This window comes from Glycine soja, chromosome 20 (assembly GCF_004193775.1).
Source record: "Glycine soja cultivar W05 chromosome 20, ASM419377v2, whole genome shotgun sequence".
Classification (NCBI taxonomy): Eukaryota; Viridiplantae; Streptophyta; class Magnoliopsida; order Fabales; family Fabaceae; genus Glycine; species Glycine soja.
This window is the reverse complement of record NC_041021.1, coordinates 35951433-35978330: the sequence shown is the minus strand read 5'-3', so window position 1 is coordinate 35978330 and position 26898 is coordinate 35951433. Positions and strand designations below refer to the sequence as shown.

The 26898-nt window shown below is 31.9% G+C and overlaps 2 protein-coding genes and 1 pseudogene across 5 annotated transcripts; 1 reads left to right on the top strand and 2 right to left on the bottom strand.

The window, feature by feature from the left end:
* Positions 1-3033: 3033 nt before the first annotated feature.
* Positions 3034-5752, bottom strand: LOC114402582 (CASP-like protein 5B3). Of its 4 annotated transcripts, none has more exons than XM_028365211.1 (4): positions 5603-5752; positions 5322-5495; positions 3727-3859; positions 3034-3416 (listed from the first exon to the last, which is right to left on the bottom strand). In XM_028365211.1, exons 2-4 carry the CDS (start codon positions 5450-5452, stop codon positions 3222-3224), a joined length of 459 nt encoding a protein of 152 aa, XP_028221012.1. In that variant the 5' UTR covers positions 5453-5495; positions 5603-5752; the 3' UTR covers positions 3034-3221. The 4 variants fall into 4 exon arrangements, with proteins under 4 accessions (XP_028221012.1, XP_028221014.1, XP_028221015.1 ...); XM_028365213.1 differs by having other exon boundaries at positions 5614-5752; XM_028365214.1 differs by having other exon boundaries at positions 3787-3859; positions 5322-5752.
* A 2144-nt stretch (positions 5753-7896) lies between these two features.
* LOC114402046 lies at positions 7897-23031 on the bottom strand (annotated as a pseudogene).
* A 578-nt stretch (positions 23032-23609) lies between these two features.
* LOC114401599 lies at positions 23610-26058 on the top strand. Its single transcript, XM_028364148.1, has 5 exons — positions 23610-23849; positions 24991-25105; positions 25200-25289; positions 25468-25566; positions 25675-26058. The coding sequence occupies exons 1-5, from the start codon at positions 23782-23784 to the stop codon at positions 25774-25776; spliced, it is 474 nt and encodes a 157-aa protein (XP_028219949.1). The 5' UTR covers positions 23610-23781; the 3' UTR covers positions 25777-26058.
* The last annotated feature ends 840 nt before the right edge of the window (positions 26059-26898 follow it).

Genomic DNA, 26898 nt, shown 5'->3' with positions numbered 1-26898 from the left:
TTGACTTCTAAGAGGAAAAAACATAATGCTTTATTGTAGAGACAACGATACAAGGATAACATTATACCTTGATGCAATGACTTATCTCATGTCTCATATCCATCCACTTATCCATAGTAACCTGCATGAACCAGTTATACGGATTACATTTAGTTAAACTAAATTTAAATAAATAAAAAACAAAACATAAATTACATACTATGGATAATCCATCAACAAGTAGGGACCTCTTTAATTTCTCAAATTTGTCTATGCTACCAAGGAGGTTGATATACTCATCAGACCATTTGTCAAGTTCTTTAAGCAAATGGTTGTGCACCAACAACCATGAATCTTCACCCATACCTAATAAGACAACAATTGCATGATATCCACAGTTACCGTTAGCTTTGACATTGACAATGTTTTCAATGGAATCGTGAATGAAGAGATGAAATTGATCCAACATTGGCATAGTCCTTCTTCAAATTGCCTGCTCTAAAGATGATGCACTACGTTTAACTGAAAAATTACTATTTTGCACAGAATGTAAAGCATCAATATACTCCCAGTAAGACGAATCACGCTTTGTTGATCTTTGATGTTTGGTCATCAATTTCTTTTGAGCACCTTTGGTGTTGACCTTTTCTTCAGACATTATACTGTCATACATTCATTGATCTTCGTCCATCTTAACAACACATTCAAAAGTTTGAGCATCACAAACAAACAATCCCTAACTACACCATACATATACTATCACACAAAACCCTACGTAATTTTTTACTGCATATAATATTATAAAACATTAAAATTGATAACCCTATATTTTAAAAACCAATAACATAAACTTTTTTCTACTTACAATTCATAACCATATAATACATAAAAAATTATAACTGAAACATATGTAGTAAAATAAATTATTTTAATCAACTTAATTCTAATTCATTAAATTATGACCACACAAAACAATCAATTTTATACCACAACAACTTAAATAAATTATACATAAATTACAAGTGTAAATTATCTTACATTTAATACCATTTCCAAAATATAAAAATAAGTAATTACAAATTAATTATCAATCTACACTTATTTAAAAATATTTAAAACAATAATACTAATTACATTTCAAATAAAAAAATAAACAAATAATTTTTTTATACACATTAATTCAATTTTTTAACAATCATACTAACATATTTATAATTTTAAAAAATTAAAAATTTAATATTTCTTTTAATTTAAAAAAAAAATCTGTATAATTCATACAAATTAACTAATCCGTATGACTTATACGAATTAGATAATCCATATAAATCATATGAATTAGTTAATCCGTATGAGTTATACGAATTACATAATCCGTATAACTCACGGATTAATTAATCTGTAAGTTATAATAAAACTTACGGACTAATCAATCCGTAAGTTTTATATAACTTATGAATTCTTTAATTCATATATGCAAAAAAAAAAATAACTCTGATGTATCTTTGATGTATCTCCGTTAACAACCAAAGTAACCACTGCAACAACCACTACCATCATACCTCTGTAACACTTTCACCTCGATCAAAGTGACACAATGCACCTCTTGCGATAATGAAAAAACCAGAAGAAACGGACCGAGAAAATGAAAGAATGACTGTGTTACTGTAAAAAATAAAACTTAAAGCGACGAAGAAAGCAATAAAGGTATTTTTGGAATTAATTTTTTTTGCTGGGTGCACAAGCAATATGACCGGTGCACCTAGCAACACCCCATATCTTATAAATAAAATAACAAATTTTGGGTAGTTGATGTTCATTCCAAGAACCAAAAAAATTCCATTCCGTATCGCCCTTTATGGCGTATTCATCTTGTGTGGAGGCTGAAGACTTTGTTTAAAAGGATCCTGTAAGTGATGTGGAATGAAAATTAGGAAGAGATTTCAACATAAAATTAATTTTTAATTAGAGATTTCAATTAAAATACTCTCCTAAAGTACGCTTTATTTAAATTTTTAAGGTTACGCCTTGTGCTCTATTTGTTCCCATAATATTCAAGGAACAAGAATCACTAGCTTCTTGAGCAGCTTTTCTAAAATTTACGATAAGTTTACAACTTTTGTTTAAACTTACCTAATTTTATTGACTTTTGCATAAAGATCTATATCTCACCATATCTTCACTCGAGTCTATTAAGCAACTAAAGATTGGCGTACTGACATCATTGTCTCTCATTCCAAAGACAGTTCTAATACAATTCGCACTGTTACCAAATTAATTGTGTATAAAGAAGAGAACAATAGCAATGCAATGCATTAAATTTTTTTAATTTAAATAAAATCATTTTGAGGAGTCAAAAAATACAAATTTTCAAGTATTCAAACTGATGTATGGTAAGTAGTTTAGTTCCTAACTTGAATAAGGAAAGTGTTAACTTCCTTCTTTACCTGTACGTCTATAGTTTAATTACTTAATCCAGGGTCAGACACAAATGAACTAACTATACGATTACTTTTTTCGTAGTAGAAAGAAATGGTATATGCACACAAATGAGAATGAGGACAATCATAACTACATAAACCTTTTCAAGCATGAAGTATCTAACAGACACTTATCAGGATGAAGTATGTTAAAAACAACTATTAGTATCAAGTATTAACAACCAAATTTCATGTAAGGAGGAAACTTGTGCAGTTTTTAAATGTTTTTTATACTATTCTCCTATCAGAATTGGAGTTTTCCCTTGCGAACCTATGTTGACATTAGATGTAAACATTTACTATGCGAATTATCAAGATGAAACTTCAATTCTAATTGGAGAGCAACATAAAAAATACTTAAGAAATTACATTTAAGTTTTGTCTTTCATTGGTTTTGGTTCATATCCCCCCACGTTAATCTTTTGACTTTTATATAATCTCTTGGCATGCTGTAGATGATAGGTGGGGTTAGAGGTACCACCCTTGTTGGGATGTCTAACCCTATTGTGATGCCTTTGCGGCTTTGCATGCCAATTTTTATGAATAAAAAAAGTTGTCTATCATGTAAACATATAGGTTTATATCTTTGCAAAGCAAAATCATTTATACATTTTTCGTCCCCTTTACAATCTGCATTCTGCAGCTATCCCAATTAAATTTCAGAGTACAACTCTACAGTGATTCCTTTCCTATAAACAATTTGAAAAGAAAATTTTCAACAAGACTAACTTTGGTTGGATGAGGGAATTCTAGTGGAAACGTTAGCTACCCTGCAGCTAATAGCCAAAGCATAATTAGAGATGATATTGAAGTTGAAATCCAGCTCAGGAATGCAAGTGCCACAGAAATCTGGTACTTTTGGCACTCCTCTCCAAAGTGGCAGTGTCCCAGATCATGAAAGTACAAAACTGTAATGCCAGCAGAGGCAGAAGCTGCTGCTAGAGATAGTGTTGCTGTTAACTGTGGAGAATGTACAGTGGTCAAGAGGAAAACTTGTGAAATGATAAACATCATAACTATACAAGTTCTACTGTGTGTAACAGACTAATTGCATGTTTGGATAACTGTCCTTAACGTACTTTTGGGTGATGAATGCATTTTTGGAGAAGAATATTCTTTCTATCTTTTATTCTAAACATACTTTTGGAGAAGAATATTTCTATCTTTTATTCTGAACATACTTTTTGGAAGGGGTGCAAGTGGGCAACGGTTATCCAAACATGCACTAATTAGGAAGTTGGGAAGAGTAAAGGTTCACTTAGAAACTAACCCAATCTCCAACTACAAAGAAGCTAATTAGTACTGGGTTTAGGAGGACCTTCTTTCTCACCAAAGCATATAAATCCATTAGAGCAAGCACAAAACTCCAAATGATTTGTAAGCCCATTGAAGCTATCAAGTAACTGCACAATTACCAGAGGAACATTCAGTGTCTTAAGTTATTCTACATCCAACATCCAAGCATTGCTATTGAAGTATTGATGAATAATGCAAGACTAGTTTCTTGACCACCACTCAATCAAAAGCAAAATATTTCATGAGTAACATGTTTTTATTACAGTCTAGAGAAGCAAGAACATAGACTTGAATAGAAAACAATAAAGTTGAATGGTTGATAATCAGAATTCAGGAGCTATATCACAGTCCCATTCCATTGAGATTTCACTGAAGATCTCCATCCTTTGCAAACACCCTTGTTCATCTCGACCATGAGCCTAGTTTCTACCTAGCTGCGGTCATTCTATTCAGTATTATACTGCCACATCAGTCACCCTTTCCACAAAGAGCCAAGGTGCATAAAGACACATTCAGTTTGTTTCCTCAATTCTAGTATCCAAGGAAAAAGCCAGTGACAGTGAAAAAACAGCTTTAAATGATAGGTTCATGGATATGATGCATTAAAGAAGTGAATCAAGATCTGAAGGTAAAATGCATTGCCTCTTTATAGGAACAGGGCAAAATAGAGGAGGGGAGCATACGGATCATGATCCCCTGCACTGCAGTTTTTATTTCAACTGCATCAATCGCAACCATTTATATATACTTAAATAAAATATTTATAAAAACATAATTTAAAAAGAATGGACAGTGAAAGATTGAACTGCACCTCCCTGCAGTTATTTTCCAACTGTAGGGGATCCAAATCCCATTTGAACACATTCAGACCACACCAATTAATCTAAATCAAGATACCAACCATACATAAAATGTGTAAATCTGTTGCAACAAAATCACCTAATAGACCTAATTATTCAGTGGTAAAGACATTTTTTTTTCCATAGAAAGTAAATCAAAACAAGTATACATCTTGAGTGCTTCAAAATCATTCGGAATTGAATAGTTCAACTAACTAGTAGGTTGTGTCCTCCCAATTCGAAAATCAAAGAGCAAGCAGAGTCTTGCAAGGACTGTTAAGGACTAGAGACACATACATATAGCCAAAGTGACTAATAAAATATGAAAAATCAATAAGTATTTTGTTGGCCAGACATGGAGATCCCTGCATTCACACATTCACATATTCATAAACCGTAACTGTCAGATGAAGATCGGATGATTCACATATCGTATACATATTTTAAGTTAGATTTGTGAGATGAAATATGAGTCCTTCAATCATTATCCTATGGTTACGATTCATTGAATGCATGAAATCTCTTGACATCCATAAACTCAGCCATGAAGATGAATGGAGCATGATTCAATTGACAAACATATCACATATGATATGACTAATGTATTTTGAGAACACAACACAACACTCATGAAAATCACACCAAACAAAAATGAATGCAGGTTAAAGTTTCGCAAAACAAAAACAAATTTTTTACTTGAATGAGAGGGAGAAGGGAATTGAGTAATTACCAAAAGGCAGTCAAATTAAAGAAACTGATTGTGGTAGCCATGGAAGCAATAGACCCAGCAGCAAAAACGAACTGTGACATCCTAAGAACAAGCCCAAGAACAGTGCCAGGTGTCCCACAGAAATCCTTCATCTTTCTCCACCAAATCAAAATCAATGCTCAGAAACCTCAATGCCTAACAATGAACAACCATCTTCAGATTCCAGACCAATGTAACAAAACAAATCACCAATGAACCAAAAAGGTGAGACTTTTAAGTTTTAACATCCACTTCACACCCACATGATACACACCAGAAGTCACAAGCAAACAGGAAGATAAGACTGGAAAATGAAGACAAATATAAGAGATTCCAAGTTGAATTTTGAATCTGGGTGGACACAACACAACAAATTAGACTGAAAAAAAAAGGCTCAAAATTGAAGAGGTAATAATGTAGCAAAGATAAAAGAGGGCATGAACAATTAATAATATGCTATTTTTTTGATATTTTTTTATAATATTAATAATATGCTATTAATTCATTATCAATTCATATTACTTTATTTGCATAAGTTTTCAAGTATGAACTATGAGAGAGAGACAGAGACAGAGAGCTATGTTAATGTTAATACGCTATTTTAATATTATTAGATCTTTGAGCTTAATTTTGACCATTTTTAAAAGTAATATTGCTTTATTAAAGAAACAATTATGATATTAAAAATATGAAAGTGTAATAGTAGTAATAATTTTTCAATAAAATTTTGTTACTTTTATTTAGATAGTTAAAATTAATTTCAAGGACTGATATAAATATTTTTTATTAAACATTATTCCTTAATTTAATTTTGAGTTTAAACACGTCATATTAAAATAAAGAAAAATGTTTTTTATTTTTTAAAAATTTCATTTAATCAAATAAATGTTTTTTGCCAATTTAAAACATATTATCCCTATAATTGTTTCTTATATAAAAAATATTCACTATTGATTATATATATATATATATATATATATATATATATATATATTATAATTATGTTTAGTAAATTAAACTATGTAACCAACAGAGCCTAGATTTTGTTAGATTTTTCTGGATATAGCCCTCATTTTTAACCCATACACTAACCTTTTTAATTGTTTTAAAAAATATTATATTGATCTTCTTTATATATTACTCTAACTATCTTAATTCTTTTAAAAAAATATTACAACGCATACTTCTATAAGGTAGGTTGATGTAAGTTAAAGGTAATTTACTCTTAAATTTTTTTAGATAAATGTCTTTACAATTAACTAATAACATTATTAATATTTTCTTATATATAACATTATTTTTTATATATTTTATATTTTCTTAAACTTAAAAAAAACTAGTGTAATGCAAAAATATAGATTTGAAACATATGAAGATTTGAAACATATAGATGTGAAAAGTTAATAAAAATAAAATGAAGTAAAAATATAAATATTTAAAAAATACAAAAAAAAAACGGTTAATTATTGCTTTAGTATGTGTTAAATAAGTAAATTAAAATTTTGCTCCCTAATTTTATTTCATTTTGTTTTCAATCCTCTAAATATTTTAAGTGATTGTGTTTTGTTCCTGTAAAATAAGCAAATTTTAGTTTTGGTCTCTAAATAACTATTTTTTATTCTAGCAAAATGAGCCAATTTTAATTTTGGTCTCTAAAATTACATTCTTTTCCTTTTATCTCTTTAAAATTAGAAAATATAATTTTTCTATAGAATGAGGAAATTTGGTTTTGTTCTATGTAATTTTATTTATTTATTTTCATCTCATAAAAGTTTGAAACCATTATTTTATTCACTATCATTCATTTTAAGACTAATAAATAGAATTTATTTTTTATTATAAAAAAAGACAAATGCTTATAATATATTCTTATTCACACATTCTATTTTTTTGGGTGAAATTGGACTTACTAAATATGTGAATCCTATTTTTTATTTGTTGTGTCTCATTCTAAAATTAGTAGGACTCACATACATTTTAACAAAAGGAGAAAATATTTTAAAAGGGACATTTTATTAAATATTTCAGGATCACATGTCTACGGTTTCAACCAATCTCTACATGACATTTATTTAAGTTTTTCAGTTTATAACAGAATTAAGAATAATTTATTAGATGTGGAGATTAATAGGGACCGTTATTTCTTTTTGGAAGGCAAATAGGGACCATTATAATCCCACACCATCTAATAATTTCTTGTGGAAAGCATAAAATTATCTCTTCCACCCGAGTTTTTCATTAATTCCTCATCAAGAAATTGACACAGTGGAAGTTCCAAAGTTTGTTACATTTAACTCCCTTAAATGAGGTCATAGTTACTTTTACAACGATTGAACACTAGTTAATATGCTGAAGTTAAAGTCGAATAGTTCGGATAATATTCGAGTTTGATCCTTAGGAAAAATAATTCTTTGTCGGACATTATTTACCTCCCGATTAAATTTGGATTAGTCAGGATCTTTTTTTCCTTGAAAAATCAAAAGATTATGACGAAAAAAAATCACTTTTACAATATTCTACTTGTCAAATCTTGAAATGTAGTAGAGGATTCTACTTGTCAAATCTTGAAATGTAGTAGAGGAGAAGTATCCTTCATATATTTTGTTCAGTAGTGAGCTGTAAATTCTGGAATTGAAAATTCTCTATATTTTGCAGGATTGTCTTCAGATAAAAGTTCCATGATGGGACCATAAGTCCTTGAAGATGGATGAATGCTGGACTAAAAAAGCATACAATGGAGACTCTTGGACCTGCAGTATTTGCCGGTACTCTATGTTGACCACTCTTGAATTTGTCATTTGAGATAAGTTGGCATTCAAGAATATTAGGAATTAGCCATATTGGTGAAGGATCACATATAATAAACTGAAAGAAGCCAAAGTGATAAGTCAAGTCAACAGTTGAGATTCAAAACTAAACTATGAATGATATCTAGTGATACAAAGAAAAATTGTCCTTCCAATACTTGTTTACATTTATGTGGATTATACTCTCCTCTCTTATTTGTATAATTGGTCCTTGCTGTTCCTATATTTCCTAAGTTTCAGTCCCTTAAAAAAACAGAAGTTTTACTTTGTATATGCCATCATAGGAACTAAAACTTGTGATTTTTACATATAGAAAGAAACCAATGTGATAAAGTCAAGTCAACAATTGAGATTCAATACTAAACTATGGATAATGCCTAACAAAGAAAGAAAAATTGTCCCTCCAATACTTGTTTACATTTATGTGGATGATATTCTCCTCTCTTAGTAGTATACAATTGTCTTTGCTCTTACTATTTTTCTTATGTTTTAGTCCCTAAAAAATTTCAGTTTTAGTATTATATATCCTTATAGAAATTAAAACTTAAGTATTTTTAATAAAGATTGATTTCTAAATGAGACTATAAGACTATCAGAGAAGGAACTATATGTTAGATTTCATCTTAAAGTCAGGCCTTAAGTGAAATTGTTCAACAAATATATAAGCTGCATTCCAAGAATTGAGGATGTGACACTTTAAGATATAAGCTACACACAAAGAATTGAGAATGTGGGACTTTCTCCAACACCCTCCTCTACATTAGCCTACTATAACAAATGGATTATAAGCTCCAATACCATATTAGATTTCATTTTAAAACCAACTGGCCTTAAGCGAAATTGTCCAATAGATATATTAACTACACCTTAGGAATTGAGGCCGACAATGTGAGACTTTCCATCAGTATAATTTAAGCCTCAATCAAGAAAGGAGAGTATAGTTTATAAGTTCTTGTTAATATGAACCTAATAAGTATGCAATAAGGGGGATGGTATTCAGTGGCAGGAAAAGAAAGACAAAGACATGTTTGTAGAAAATCGCCAATGTTAAACACTAGAGCCCCAGGCACAGGGGTTACATCGATTTGTGTGTTCTGATGAAGAACTTGGAGGCCACCTATATGGCCTTGTAGAAGCACTGTGATGAAATTAACATCAACATGCTTTATGGTTCCCAGAGTTAAGTTTGGTTCAAGATAGGAAGGATAGTAATGACCAAAAGCAAATTGTCCCACATCGCAACTTGTATCTCTTAAGTAGGTTGAATTCAAACTAAGAGCTTCTGATAATAACTCAAACAATAAAGTCCCTAGTTTCATTACTTGATTTGAGTAATCCACCATTATGTCTTTACAAACAAATGAAACCAAAGATATGACTAGGAAAGAATCACACGTTATGAAAGCTACATCATCACAATAAAAAAAGTGTAGGGTAACAAGTAATATTTTATAAAATTGGGAAAAATATGTTTTTGGTCCCTATACTTTTGGCCAAACTTGGTTTTGATCCTTATAAATTTCTTCCCCATATTTGCTTTGACTTTGCTTCTGTAGATTTTCACCATAGTTCATCTTATAACTCCTTCAACTATGTATTGCTATTTTTGTAGAAGCAAAGATATCATGATGTTTTGATGATGCCAAAGAAACGTGCTTCTCAAGTTTGATCCAAAACAAGACTCCAAGAAATCTAAGATAAATGATGAAGTTAGTCTCTAGAGTCTTAGAAAGAAGTTTCCAAATTGATGTTGCATAAGTTATGGCCAAAGGTTTTTATCAAAAGGTTTTAAAAGAGATATTTACTCTCTGGTAATCGATTACCAGTGACTGTAATCAATTACCAGTGGCCAAAATGCTTACTGGAATGTTTTAAAATGTTTTTAATATTTTTGAAAGCTTGTAATCAATTACACAATGCTTGTAATCGATTACCAGAAGTTTTGAACGTTTTAAAACAGCCTTTATAAATTTGAATTTAAATTTCAAAGTTTGTAATCGGTTACAGAGTGTATGTAATCGATTACCAAAGTTAAAATTCAAATTTCAAATATGAAGAGTCACAACTCTTCAAAAAAACAATTGTGTAATCGATTACCAGTGAGGAATTTTCTAAAATAACTCCCAACAGTCACATCTTTTCAAATGATTTTGAATGACCATCAAAGGCCTATATATAGGTGACTTAGGACACGAATTTTACAAGAGAGTTTTTCTGAACTGAAATGTCTTATCCTCTCAAAAAGGATTCCTTGATCTAACACTTGCATATTCAATAAGGAATCTTGATTGATCTTTAATTGTAATATCCTTCTCTTAAAAAGAGAAACTTCTTCTTCTTTTTCTTATTCAAAGGAAATTGTTTAAGAGACCAGGGATCTCTTAAGTTGTAAGGATTCCTGAACACAAGGGAAGGGTTGTCCCTGTGTGGTTCAGACTTTGTAAAATAAGTTTTACAAAGAGAGTGGAAAATCTCAAGTGGGTTGGACTTAGGCACGGGAAGTGGAAAATCTCGAGTTTGCATTTCTCTCTTCCCTTATCTCATTTATATTATTGCAATCAATTTTGTCTTGCATGTTTAAAGAACATTATTAAATTGGTTGCTGCTTCTTCTTCTGCATTCTAAGCCTATCCCTCTTAAGTTATTGAGGTCGCTGGTCCAACAAGTGGTATCAGAGCAGGATTCTTGTTTAAAGTTTAAAAACTTCAAGAATAGATATGGTCTCATTCAACTTTCCATTTCCTGAGGGAAATTCTATTAATAGGCCTCTTATGTTCAATGGCAAGGGTTATCACTATTGGAAAATCCAAATGTAGATCTTTATTGAAGCCATAGATTTAAATATATGGGAAGCCATTGAAGTTGGTCCCTTTATTCCAACAAAGGTAGTGGGAAATGCAACTATAAAAAAACCAAGAGAAGAATGGAATGATGATGAAAGAAGAAAGGTTCAATACAATTTAAAGGCAAAAAATATAATCACTTCTGCATTAGGCATGGATGAATATTTTATAGTCTCAAATTGTAAAAATGCAAAATAAATGTGAGATACATTACAAGTAACCCATGAAGGCACAACTGGTGTCAAGAGATCTAGAATAAACACTTTCACACATGAATATGAACTGTTTAGAATGTATCAATATGAGACCATAGAAGATATGCAAAAGAGATTTACTCATATAGTTAATCATCTTGCATCATTGGGAAAAATATTTCCTAATAAAGATCTCATTAACAAAGTGTTGAGATGTTTAAGCAGGTAATGGCAACCAAAAGTAACAGCAATTGCAGAATCAAGAGATCTCACTAATATGTCTCTTGCCACTCTCTTTGGAAAACTTCAAGAACATGAAATGGAACTTATGAGTCTCCATCAACATGAAGAGAATGATATAAAAAGAAACGGAATAACACTCAGAGCCTCATCATCTTCTATTCAAGAAGAAAGTGACAAAGAGGACTTGACTGAAATAGAAGAAGATGATGATTTCATATTTTTTGTGAAGAGGTTTAATAAATTTCTGAGAAACAAAAGAAATTAAAGGAAATCAAACATCAATCCAAAGAAGAAAGAAGAAGATTCCTCCTTAGCCCCAAAATTCTATGAATGCGATCAACCTGGGCACATGAGATTTGATTGTCCTGTCTTTAAAAGAAGAATGGAAAAATCCGACAAGAGGAATTTTAAAGAAAAGAAAGCATACATCACTTGGGAAGATAATGACATAAATTATTCAAGTGATTCAGTAAATAAAATCATAAATCTGGGTCTCATGTTGAAAGACTATGAAAGCGGAGAAGAGCAAAGTTGATACATTGATAGCAATTTCTCCAAACACATGGCGGGAGATGCATCAAAGTTTATTCATATTTCTCCCAAAGATAGTAAATATGTGATCTATGGAGACAACGAACAAAGGCCAATTGATCAACAAACCTAACAAGTGGTATCATTGATACCGAAAAGGTCACTTGTCTTTGATTGATTACTTTTGATTATTTTTGCCTATGATTATTAACTTTTGATTAAATTTTGATGCTTGTTTTCTACTTGAGTTTTGATTGTCCTTGATGATTATGATTGATAGTTATGTTGATTGTCATTGATAGTTATTTTTTATGATTGCTTTTGATTGTGTGTGTGATTGAATATGTTTGATTGTGTGTATGATTTTGTTTGTGTGTGTCATTGAATGTGTTTGATTGTGCTTGATTGAATAGAATGCTTGTGATTATGGTTGATTAGTATAGTTAGATATTTTTAGACATAGACATAGGTAATTTTTAAGAAAAAACCTAGTTTAGTGTTCTGGTAATCGATTACCATTACATGTAATCGATTACACAAGAACATGTAGCCTATAATCGATTATGGAAGTCTGTAATCAATTACCAGTAGGTTGTATACTCCTGTAATCGATCACTAATCCTTGTAATCAATTACCATTTGTCCTCGTCTATACATACACGCATTTCAGAAGCTGCAGTCCATGAAAAACCTCGAGTGATGGCACCCCTCTTTGCTCCCAAACTTTAAATCCTCGTATCTTCTTCGTTTCTTCACCAAATCACGTCCCACAAAGCCCAATCTTCATCATTTTCACTCCTCTTTCGATTCCACTGATTGAAATCTGCTAAAACTTCATCAAATGGCCAAATCATCGAAAAAGCGAAAGGGATCTTCCTCCACCACCGCCGCTGCTGGCCATCGCCGCCATGGACCATCTGGAGCACTAACAGCACCAATTCATCCTTCATTGTCATCTCCTAGATCACCTACCTTATTCTCGTCAGATGATCAACGTCAAAGGTACTCCTCCTAATTCTGTAATAGAGTCATCTTAGACCCTAAGTACCTAAACATTGATTTCTTTGATGGTGAAACATTTGACTGCTATCAAGTGTTTCAAAACTCTGGATTAATTGATTTTATGTCTTTAAAATTGCCTCATTATCCTGAATTAGTTAGAGTCTTTTACAATAATTTGAGAATTCAGGATGGTGTAATCTACTTTGAGGTGCATAGCATTCCTATTGTCATTGATTAGTCTATGTTCTTTTCATTAACTAAATTACCCAGTCAAGGTGTTCCTTTTGAGGGCACCATTGTTGATGACTGGAAGTTCAATTATTCAAGTCATGATACTCACTGTATGGTCTGCAATGACCAGGCTGATATGACCGGCAAATTGCTTGCTGGGTCATTAACCTTTGATTGTCGCATCATGCACTACATAATTGTTAGAATTTTGCTACCCCGTTCATTTAATCTTGCTCAAGCCTCTGAGGAGGACTTGATTCTAATGTGGGCTTTTGATACCGGTCGTCAGATCGACTGGGCCTACTTGGTTAGGTACCGAATGCATAAGGCATTACGGGTCAATGCACCTCTTCCTTATCCTCAGTTGGTCACTCTTTTTCTTCATCACTTCCAAATTCCTTTGAATGATGAACCTTTTGTTCAAGTTAAGAGGTCTTTTGCAATTGGTGTTGGAGTGGTAACTTCTTTTGGGTACCGTATCACAACTTGATTAGTTTCAATCCATTTCCCTAAAGATAAAGATACTAAACTAACTCAAAAACCAAGATGTGCCGACTAGGAAGTGAAAAGAGATTGTAGAGTACTGCTACATAAATTAAATATTCTACTTGTTTCACTTGATTAATTCTTCAAAATCGCATCCAAGGGGTGATAACAAAATCTCTGAAACAAGTAAACAAAAACGTCCCCCCACGTACTTGTCATGCGGGCGATGCTTCAACAACTCGCCTCTGCCATTAATTCTCACTAATTTGCTATTGTAATCGAATCCCATAAGTTCTTTATTTTTGGCGAAGCATATCGAGCGAAAGCGACAAAGAGAAATAGAACGAAGGTAGCCATCATAAAAAAACAAATGAGTTGGTCCAAGATGATTGCACTTTGTATTCCTTCATGGTCCACATTTCATACATCATATAGTCTAGGATTGGAGCCCCGTTCAAGAACTCCCCTTGACTGAAGGAAAGATTATGATGATCAAGTATTCAAGCATACGCCTCTCAGTGAAGGTCCATGAATTGTTTCTCAAAGAGAAACATTCCACCACCATGGCAGGATATCTCATTGTTACAACAACTACCACATAGTCATCATTTGATGAGTCATACACAATGGCAAATAGAACAGGCAAAACATCCTTTGCCAAATTAATACAGCGAATTCGTTTGTAGAGGCCCGTTGACGGATTCCATATTACAAGATGAATGAAATCTAATAAGTACGAAAGTATTTCTAAGAGTATATATTTTCTACAAGTACCTTTAAGGGATACATCTTTGGGAGCAGTGTGTGGTGGTGGAAGTGGTGGGATATTGAAGACTACATTGTCCATAGCAGAATCATCATCTACGTCTATGAAACTGACTGAGCTAGAAGCAATATTGCTAGATTTACATTTACAAGTGGAGTCCTCAATGAATTTTTCTGAGTCCACTTTCTCATTTCTCAAATCATAGACTTCCTTTTGTAAAGTGGTAAATTTTTTAATATGTCATCTAACTGTCTTTTGGAGTCTTGTTCACAAAGGTGAGTCTTTGTGCTTCTTCGTGTAATTCTTTGATTGCATCAAGTAGATTGTCATAGTTTGTGTTAGATTTAGAAAAAGAGTCACTTACATTGCTTTTGGTCTCATCCTCATCAATGTTGGCCGTGAGACACAAGTTTGCTTCTTGTTGGATCAAGTGGCCTCAAAATAATTAAGAAGGGGGGGTTGAATTAATTATTCCTAAACCTTTACTAATTAAAAATTTACTCTTCTAAGGCTTTTACTTACGTTGTTAAGAGAATAAGGAGTAGAAGAGAAACTTAATCAAAAGTAAAAGCGGAAATTAAAATGCACAACGGAAAGTAAAAGAGTAGGGAAGAAGGAGACAAACACACAAGAGTTTTTATACTGGTTTGACAACAACCCGTGCCTACATCCAGTCCCCAAGCGACCTGCGGTCCTTGATATTTCTTTCAACCTTGTAAAAATCCTTTTACAAGCAAAGATCCACAAAGGATGTACCCTCCCTTGTTCTCTTTGAACCTAGTGGATGTACCCTCCACTAGAACTGATCCACAAGAGATGTACCCTCTCTTGTTCTCAGTCAACAGCCCAAGTAGATGTACCCTCTACTTGTACCACAAAGGATGTATCCTCCAATGTGTTAAGACAAAGATCTCAGGTGGTTAAACCTTTGATACTTTGAGAATGGGGATACAAAAGAATTCTCAGACGGTTAGTCCTTTGAACAATTTTGTATAAGGGAATGGGAAGAATCAAAAGAATTCTCAGACTGTGTCGTTTTGAATTCTTTGACAAGGGAGAAGGGAGACACAAAAGAATTCAGGCGGTTAGTCCTTCGTTCTTTTGGAAAAGGGAGAAGAGAGACACAAAAATAATTCAGGCGGTTAGTCCTTAGCGAATTCTTTTTGGCAAAAGGAGAAGAGATGAAAAGAATGAATAGCACAAGTTTTCAAGGTTTAGAAAACCAGAAAACCTTGGAAAGCTTTTGGCACAAAGAAGAAGAAGAAGTTCAAAGATATTCAAGGCTTGTAAAGGATTGTATAAGATTGATTGGAAAAGTGTATTGAAAAGTAAATCAAAGTCTTGCTTTTATAGACTCTTCATGTCTGGCCAAGAGGACCATTTAGAAGAGTTATAACTTTTAGAAAAACTTAAAACCAATTTGAAAAAGTCAAAAAATCATTTGAAGAGTTACATCTTTTGATTTATTTAGAAACAATCACTGGTAATCGATTACCAAATCAGTGTAATCGATTACACAAAGCTTTTATGTGAAAGGATGTGACTCTTCACATTTGAATTTGAATTTCAACGTTCAAAGGCACTACTAATCGATTACCAAAACATTGCAATCGATTACAGCTTTTTGAAATCAATTGGAACGTTGTAAATTCATTTGAAAACTTTTTCAAATCTATTTTGCTACTGGTAATCGATTACAACAATCTGGTAATCGATTACCAGAGAGTAAAAACTCTTTGGAAAACATGTTTTGAGAGAAATTCATGTGCTACTCAATTTTTGAGAAAACCTTTTCATACTTATCTTGATTAAGCCTTCTCTTGATTCTTGAATCTGGATCTCTTCAATCTTGATTCTTGAAATCTTGATCTCTTGAATCTTGATTCTTGAAATCAACTTTTCTCTTGAATCTTGAAGTGTTCTTGATTCTATCTTGAATATCTTGAACTCATTCTTTGATTGACCTTTGAGCTTTTTGTCATCACCTTTGTCATCATCTTTTGTTATCATCTTTGTTATCATCAAAACATCTTTGAATCACTCTTGATTCATCATAAAGCTTTGCTTCTACACTTCTTCTTCCTCAATTGAGTCACTTAAAAAACTAGCATCATTATCATCCCATGCTTTCTTTTCTTCTGTAATGGCTTCTTTTGCTTCTTATCACCTTCTTGTTGTTTCTTGAGGTAGGTTGGACAATCCGTTTTATGTGGCCTTGCTTCCCACACTCAAATCATGTGTAGGTTGTGGGAGTAGAATCATTTTTCTTCATGCTCTTATTTTGAAAGTTCTCTTTGTCTCTTTATTTCTTCTTCACGAACTTGGAGAACTTCTTAACAAGTAAATTCATATTTTCATTATCCGAAGGGTCTTCATTACTAGCTTCATGATGTGAAGTACTTGTTTTAAGGCTAATCCCTTCTTTTTCTTGTCAAATTCTTCATCCTTGAGTCTTTCAAGTTCTAACTCATATTCTCTTAGCTTACCAAAAAGTGTAGCTACTGCCATTGTAGCTAAATCTTTAGATTTCGATATCACTCTACTTTTGGGTTGTCAAGTTCTATTAAGATTTTTTTAGAACTTTTACATTAAGCTCCTCTCTTTCAAATGTTTTTCCAAGAGCCAACAAACGATTCACGACATGTGTAAAACACTTCTGCACAACGAAAATGCTTTCTCGAGGCAACATTCTAAACATTTTGTGTTCTTGAATGAGAGTATTTTTTTTTGCCATCTTGACTTCTGTAGTACATTCATGAGTCACTTCTAATATTTCCTAAATTTCTTTGGCATCTACACATTCAGAAGCACAATAAAACTCATCAAGTGTTAAAGCGGAGGCTAGAATATTTTTAACTCTAATATTATATTGAGCCACCTATTTTCTTCTGGTGTCCAAGAATTAAAATCTTTTTCTTCCTCTTTTCCATCAACAATAACTTTAGTAATGTAAGGACCATTTACAATAGCATCTCATACTCCTTTATCAATGGATTCAAGAAAAAATTTCATGTTACTTTCCAAAATGGATAGTTTTCTTTGATAAGAGAATAGGTCATTTTATAGATGCACCTTTCGCAAAGATTTGGTGATTTTCAGCCATTATGAGGATCTTTTTTTAAATCCGTTTGAATGACTATCAAATAAAGCTCTTATATCAATTGTTAGAAATAATGACAAGAATTATCATAAACAGAGAAGGGAGGTGAATTGGTTCCAAAACAATTTATGACCCCAAATGAAAATTTTTCATAAATACTTTACTTAATCCAAGAGATATAGGTGTGTTGCAAATACACTTTGATTCCTTAAACTCAAGCAAACACTTACCCAATTATGAACAACAATTATTCAAAGCTCAAAGAATACAAATCTTATGCAAGAAGCAATACAAGAGATGGTTAAAGGAAAAGATACCCACGACAATTTATACTGGTTCGATTTCTAGAAAATCTACATCTGGTTTATTCAAGCAATCCACTTGAATTTTTTCACTATAGCCTTTTAAGTTACAAACAAACTCACAAGTAAATGCACACCACAAATGCCTAAACTCTTGAAAACCTATTCTAAAACACATGTAGAAAACCAACTACATGCAAACCATTGAGAACCCTACTCAATGAAAAACGAAAAACAAAATCACAATTAAGGAAAGATTTCACCTTGCCTATGAAAGATATGAAAGTTTTGAAATACTCCCTATATAGCCTCAAACTACTCTTCATGATCCATGCCAAGATCCATTGAATCCATGTGAAATGATGTTTTCAATCAAGGATCAAGGTGGTGATTACACTCTGAAATTTTTAGAAACCCTCTCAATGAAAATGCAATGAAAAATATGAGAGGAAATTATGTCACACTGAAATCCTTTGAAAAACTCATTTTTATAGCCTCTAAACTAAAATAGTTGATTATGCCATAGAGATAGTTGACCAAATTGTTCTTTGCATCACCTAGGTTTTCTGAAGAATATATAGTCAATTATATTACCATTTAATCGATTGTTTGTGAAAGTGAAAAACTTCTTCAGAATCATATAGTCGATTAGACACTTAAGATAGTCAACTATTTGCGAGTTGTTCTCAATTATGAGAATTCAAAGGCTCAATATAGTTGACTATAATAGCATATAGTCGATTATCATGATGCAAAGTTGAAACTTAATGATTTAAAAAACTAAGTTACTAATTTCAACTCTTTAAGGCTTAAGATCAATGACCAATGCAATGATTAAATGTAGAGTAATATTGATCTACTTCTCCTAGTCTAGGATGCATGTATGCATGATTTATCGCACACATTCAAGCATTTTAAGTATAAACAAACATTCTAATAATGACTAAGGTTCCTTAATACAAATACATCATCATTATCAAAATAAACTAAAAGTCTTCATCTTCATTTACTCTTTATGTTTACAAAGTGGTGGGTGTGTTTGTGGGCGGTGCGTCAAAAGACAAGCCCAATTTGTACTAGAATATGTAATAGTGTCCTTAATGTCATTAGTTTCTGCCTAGGTTGTGCAGATTGTGTTTGAATCAGTTTGTGTTTGTTTCGATCAATTCAAATTCAATTGTTGATAGTTGTTCTTAGTTCATATAAAATTCTGAAATTTTTTAGTTTAATCCTTGTGCTAGTTTGTGTTTAGGACTTTTATAATAGCTTGATTTAAAGATCTTGTTGTGTGGTTACATGATTTGAAGTGGAAAAATTATGATTAAAGAAAAAACAACAAGTGTGGACAGGTTTGAGGTTTGAGATTCATAGTGTTTGAGTTTGTTCTTGCTGCAATATGAATGAAAATATTGAATAAAGCTAGAGCTTTAGTTTGTGAATTTTCCCTCCGCAAATGCTCCATGCTCCATGCCTCCTTCATTTTGTAGTTTTTTGTTATTTCAAAAACGTACAATATTTTTAATGTGTGCATGAAGGAAGACGAGGACATTTTTGTCCTAAAATTTTATTAAACAAGCATGAGCCTTGCATGTGATGAATTTGGGTTAACAGAACTAACACTGTTATGTGGATGGGGTGCAAGTGGAACAAAATTGCAAAACTTAGGAGAGGTTTGTGTAGGGGTCATGAACGGAAGGGGTTCAAGTGTAATAAATCCTAAATTGAGAAAAAATGAATATAACTTACTAAAAAAAAATATAAAATATGATATTGGTCCCTTAAAATATTTTGGAATGTTAGTTTTAATCTCTATAAAAATTTAATACTTTTAGTTTCTATATTTACGTAAAATATATTTTTAATCTCTCACCAAGGACTAAAGTCACATCACCTGTAGTAAATGTAGGGACTAATTAAATTTTGGATAAATAATTATTTTTGTCCTTTAATATGTAATCCGCTGACAAATGCGTCACTAAAAGATGAAAATACAAAATTTAGTCCCCGAAAGTTTAAAAAGTATGACAAATATATTTTGCTGTTAACTTCCGTCTGTCACCGTTAATAAAATAATCTACGTGGCATAGAAGGACGAATTTGTCACTGAAATGATTGTCAACGTGGTCATGCTGATTAGATTGGACAAAAATGTCAGTAAGATGCCATTTTTAAACGTAAATATCAGTAATTTTTTGTTGGACAAAAATGTCAATAATTTTTTTTTGACCTAAATATCAGTACGTTCCATTGGACCAAAAATGTTGATAAGTTACCATTATTGGATGCAAATGTTCGTAATTTTTTATTGTACCTAAATATCAGTATGCTTTTATTGAACTAATTTGTTAAACCCGAAAATTCATTTCATTTAAGGGTAAAATATAATTTTAAGATAAATTTCTACTATTTTTTATCGTTATAAGCTTAACATTACAACAATTACTTAAAAATATATATTGACAAACATAATAATAACGATAATATTGATTATCAATCATAATTTATTTGTCACAATAGAAATTATCTAAAACAAACATTGTACCAGTTTACTAAAATAAAATATTACAACAATATACCAATCATTACGAATTTTTCCAAATTACCCTAAAAGATAAATATATCTCATATTTCACTTCTTCGAATTTTGGTTATTTTATTAACGGTGACGGACCAAAATTAACGGTCGGATATATTTGTTGCACTTTTTACACTTTTGGGGATTAAATTTTGTATTTTCATCTTTTAGAGACATATTTGTCAGCGAGTTACACATTCAGGAACAAAAGTAACTATTTTCCCATTCATATTCTCAGAGAATGGGAAGACGAAAAGTCAAGGAAATATTATATGACAATTATGTTCTTATATTGACAGTTAGAGATGATCACGTTGACAATTATTTTAATAAAAAATTCGTCCATCTGTGTCACGTAGATTATTTTATTGACTGTGACGGCTGGATATATTTGTCGCATTTTTTATACTTTTGAAGACCAAATTTTATATTTTCATATTTCAGAAATGCATTTGTCTGTAAATTACACATTGATATTTACCCTTAAATGTTGGCGAAAAAACTATGTCACAATGCTAGAATATGAAAAATTAACTAAGTACCCATTAAAATTTTGTGCAACTTTACCCAAAACATTCAGTGCGAAATTATCACAATTACATCATTAGTAATTTTGGTGCCATGTCAAACAAATATCTACTTGTGAATTCACAGACAACTTAGTAGGCAGTGTGATTCTAATAAAGATTATTTCACATTGCTAAAAACTCTTGAGGTGTTTTAAAAAGTTATTTACAAAACTAGCTCCGATAGTTATAATAAATAACAAGAAGTAGAAATTCTCATCTTCTCTTTCTTTTGAGTATGCTTAAAGAGAAGAGTAAATCCAATTTTCTCCTTTAGTTGATTAGAGACAAGGCAAAATTAGTTGGAGATGATTATAAAAAAATTATTTTAGTTAATTTGTTTCTATGGATTTTTTATGCAAATATCAATTGGTGTGATAAGGGTATTAGTTTTTTTTTTTTAAGTGTATAAGGGCACTAGTTAAGGTGAAAGTAAAGGAGGAAAGTCTTTTTTTTAGCATGTAAAATTTCGGTCCTTATAATTCTTAATAAAAAATTTCCTTTTTTTCTTGATAAAATTTAATTTTTATAGAAAGTTGTATGAAACATTTTTATTTAAGAAATTTGATATTTTATATCAATTCATCTTCATATATATAGACATAATTGATTGATTAAACTTGACTACTGCTCTACACGTTTGAATTTTTTTATATGCAATTATGTTTGATTTATTATTATTAATTGATGGGAAGGTAGAGAAAGGGATCTAATAGTAGAAGGCAAGGTGGTGGATGGTTGGTGATTACATTGAATTGTAAATTGAAACGAAAGCGATGAAGTATAAGTATTCTCCCTTACGTTACAATTACATTTTTAAGAATGATTACAATATGTTTTTCATTTCCGGTAAAATATTCAAAATTTGATTTTAGTTTTTATAAATTATTCTGTTTATTTTTCTTACTCAAAATTAAAATTAAAGTGTATAATTTTCTAATTTCGAACTAGGTTTGGATCCTCGGGTACGTGAAATTATTTTAATTGAAATTTTAATATAATAAAAATTATCACAAATTATAAAAATAAAAAATATAAGAATACTGTGACGATTATTAAAATCTGCTAAAGAAAAAAATAAAAAATAAATCCAAGAATCAGCCACGGTAGCTCAACCAAACGGCCACCACCTCTAACACCGAAATCTGAAATTCCTTACCCCCAAATCAATAATAAACATTAAAATTATGTTTAGATGAATACTTTTAATAAAATAATTCATTTTAAATGAGATATTAGAAATTAAATATTTATTATTTTAATAGAGAATTTTAATCTTTGTTAAAATTGAGAATTTAAAATTTTACTAAAAGAGATAAAATTTCTAAAATTACTCATTTGCTAATAAAAAAGTGTCTCAAACTGGATGATGTTTTTCTCTTTTTTATATATATATATATATATATATATTTTTTTTTTTTCTATCCCTCCCAATTGTTCATTTGTTGTTGTTTTTCTCCTGCAAACTTTCCTCACTGAAATCCAAACCCACCAATAATCATCTTCGCCAGAATCTCAACCCATCGATGATCATTTCCACACTCTCCACCGCGGCGGCAAAAAAAGTTGAACCAAACCAATAACAATACTAAGTGTTTGGACGAGTTGTGTTGCAGAGAGAAAGTGAGGAGAAAGAAAAAAATTTATTTAAAATTAATAATTAATAACAATTTTGAATTTATATAAAAATAAATTCAAGACTAAAATAATTCAAACAAATTATTTTATAATTGAATGAAATTTAATTACTTTCAGCATTTCAAATTTTTTGATATTTTGATAGAGAATAAAATTCTTTATCCATACACATGCTAAGCATATTCAGAAAACAAATGTACAATATGGAGGCAACGTCTCTGGATCAGAGAGCGCGTCGAGGAAGGAACGCTTGGGGGAGGCATTGTCATCGCCGTTGAAGCCAACAAAGTATTCGTAGTCCTTATTGAGAGGAGCCTCTCTTTGCTTTTCTCCAAGAAACTGTGTCTGAATGACCCCACTCTCGTAGCCATTCTCTCTCGACTGCGACGCCAGGGTCCACGGAGCCATAGCGGTGGGATTCTGATGACTCCGCAACCACCGTGCAATGGCAGTGTGACAACGATCGAGGAAGGCCTTCCTTAGTCACACCGGCGGCGGTGCAGAGCACCAGAACTCCACTGACCGTCGAATCCTTAGATCTGGATAGTCACTCTCTCCAAATCTTCTAGATCTCGCTCAAATCACTCATTCGTCTCTCTTCTCCGACGATGACGGTGAAGGCATGGGCTATGGTGGCTTGGTTGGTGGTGGTTGTAGGTGAGGGAGAGACACAGAAGAACGAGAGTGAGGTTTTGATTTGGACTAATGAAGTGTTGACGCATGTTGCACGAATCACCACGTATGATCGGTTATTAAGAAAACTTAAGTTCTGACTAAAAAAATATAATATTTTAATTTTATGAGAAAAAAATAATTTTTTTTAGTAAGAAGTAAATCCAAACTTTAGATGTTTTACCGTAAAAAAAAAACATGTTTTAGTTTTTAACAATTTACATCGCTTGCGTGACACCCTCAACTTCCTTTAACTATTCCAAATCCAAATCTTATACACATAATAATAATAATCTCATTTAATAATTTAATACATTAAATTTAATCAAATTGACCACCTTGTTCTGGTCACTGCCACTCTCTCCTCTCTCTCTCCAACAATATTATATTTCATTTCGTGTTCCTTGCTTCACTCTCTCTCTCACTGTCTTCCCCGTTATTCTCTCTCCGAGCTTCACTCTCTTCGCCTCTGCCAAAGGGAGTAAAATGGGGTTCTCCTCCTTTCTGGGTCGTGTTCTCTTTGCCTCCCTTTTCATCCTCACTGCATGGCAGATGTAAGTGACCTTTTCACAGATCTATCGGATTCGTAAAAAGGAGTTCACTTTCCACTTTGTTTTCGATTTTTGGATGTGGGTTTTCGTTTTCTCGCCTTTGGGTTCAAGGATTGACTGTAAAGTGTCTTTTAGGATTTGGGGTCACAAGTTTGAGTCCATCATGATTGATAAATTGATTGGATTTGTTTTTTAGTTTGATATGATCTACTGATAAATGGAATTGTTAATTTGCTAGAATGTAGGTGATATTGTTGTATATTGTTAATTGTTAGTATGTGTCAATTATCTCTTGAGCGAGGTTTAAAAAAATGTTCCTAGACTGTGATTTTGGGCGCAACATTCCGTGTCCGCAATTGCGGACACATCAGCTGCATTTTTTCACAAATTAAAGATCATGACGAAATTGCTACCACAATTTAAAACCTTTTGCTTTTGAGTATACTGTCATGTTGAATGTGAAGTGGTGTTGAATATTAGTGAGAATCAATGTCCTATGAAATGTTGAGTTGCATCGTTTGTATGTTGATTTTCCTTTTAAGTTACTTCCTTTGATTCATTGAGGATTTTGAAGTTTGCACTAAGTACTCAGACTTTGATATCAAATAAGGTATAGAGCCTAAGCTGATAGATCTAATAGGGGAGCCAATTTTATGTGTCAAGAAACTTCTGGTTTAGGTTAAAATTAAATCTAGTCATGAAAACAAGATAAATCCCATTGTTTCCTTTACTAGCCAAAAACCCCATTAATGGTCAAGCCACAAACATGAGATTCACCGGCTGCAAATCTTGATGTTGACTAATTCGCTGACTATATCTGAATCTCAGCTCCAATTCCTCTGTGACTCATACACCAAACACTAATATTAACTTGTTAATTGGAATCTAATTTGATTTGGTTTTGCAACTTCCCTAGAGGTGCATCACCGGGTTATGATTTGATTAAATGTTTGACTTATGTCATACACCTTGTTTGAAAAAAATTTAGCAAACCAGATGTTAGGTACCTCAAGAAATTTTGGTTTGCTAATGTGTGTACTGCTTTGTGTGGCAGAATTGCTTATATGTGAAGCTGTTAAAGTGAAATAGTTCTATTAGAGCAAGTTTTTGTACTTTTGTATTGATATAATGTTTATGTTTCAAGGTTTAATGAATTTGATGCCAATGGTGGACCCATCTCGAAAGAGTTGATTCCCAAACTCACTGTGGTGAAGAAAAATTTGTCCTCTAAATTGGGGGTAGCACTACCAGATATTGATGTAAGGCCATTTTTTTTTATCACACTATTCTTTTAGCTAAATAGATTTCATTATTTTCTTGTAGTTCCCTTCCTGATTGGCATACTAAATACAGGCCCGGCAATTCATTGCTACTATCATATTTCTTAAGGGGGTAGGAGGGATTTTGTTTGTGTTTGGCAGCACATTTGGATCTTTCTTACTGGTAAGGGTTTGGCCTCTTAGTTTGCATTATGAAATTGTTATTCTTAATCTTAAATTGTATTTTTAAAGCTTTTGTCATTGTTGTAGTTCTAAAGAATTGTAAATCCTGATTGAATTTTTTTCCCTTCTGTGGCTTCTGCATCTAAGACTTTTTGTTGTTGTTATTGTTGTTGTTGTAGCTTTTGCATCTGGCAATTACTACTCCACTTCTGTACGATTTCTATAACTATAGACCCGGCAAGCCTAAGTACAATCAGCTGCTGAATGATTTCTTGCTGGTTTGTCTAAACTTCTTTTACTTGATGTCTTGCTAATTGATATGATTTCATTTGTGTGAGAACTTGATATATATATATATATATTGTGCTGGTTGCTTTTGATGGCAGAACACAGCACTTTTTGGGGCATTGCTATTCTTTATTGGAATGAAGAACTCAATTCCCAGGAGTCAGCTCAGGAAGAAGACCCCTAAAGCTAAGACAGTTTAGAAAAAATAGAGCAGATGTATTAGTGTGCCAAAATGCTTAGTTTCGGCATTAAGTATTTGATCTTCAGCTGAGTTTGGAATAGTTACTTAGACCTATTAAGATTATTTTGTTTATTTGTCAGATGGATTATAATTTGATAACTGATATGCTTCCCCTTTCACTTGCAATTCTATTTTGCTTGGCACAAAGAAATTTAGCGAAGCTATGGTCAGATTTGATGTCCAATATGCTTCGTGAGAAAACACATTTCCTTGTTGGGAGCAGAGTAAATTTCATACTTAATACCCCTTCAAATTGTTTGATTTTAGTCTAATTCTTTATAATTCAAGCATGATTACAAAGATAAAATTGAGCAAATTATACCATGTTGATTTTGGACATCAAATTTTAGGCCTTGTTTCTGTGACCAAAATTTGCCGTTGGTGTAAAATTTAATCTACGAGAACTGAATTACAAAATTTTATCTTCACTAAATTGAGATGTTTCTACATGAGAAACAAACTGAATCCCCAGTCAAGTGTTGATCAGCATGGTAGGTGTCATTCTGATGGAGACGAGTGGTGGTGTTAAGATAGATGAGTCACGTAACAGTCCGTCCTTTTTATGGAGCCACCATATAAATTCGGCTCATGATGCTACCTACTACCCATTTATTCGGTCATGAAATGAATCAAGATTTTCGTATTTTCATGGTGCTCTAAAAGAAAAGAAAAAAGAAATAATAATAATAACAACCAGCTATTGCTCTAACAGAAAAAAAAAATCAACACCAAAGTCAACACAAGCATAAAGAATGGTACAATGGATTTCTTTTTCTTTTTTTGAATACAATGAATTGACTCTCAACTTCTGAAGAAATTATTATATGGTTCGAAATTATTATGTAGTCTTTGAATAATCTTAAACGACATAAGATCAAGTTTTATTAATTTTTTTTAATTAAAAAATTAATCATGTGTAACATAACAATTGGTTAGATTTGTGAATATATGATAATTTTGAATTATTTAATAATTTCTTTAAATTTTATTAGTCTTTGAATAATCTTAAACGACATAAGATCAAGTTTTATTAATTTTTTAAAATTAAAAACTTAATCATGTGTAACATAACAATTGGTTA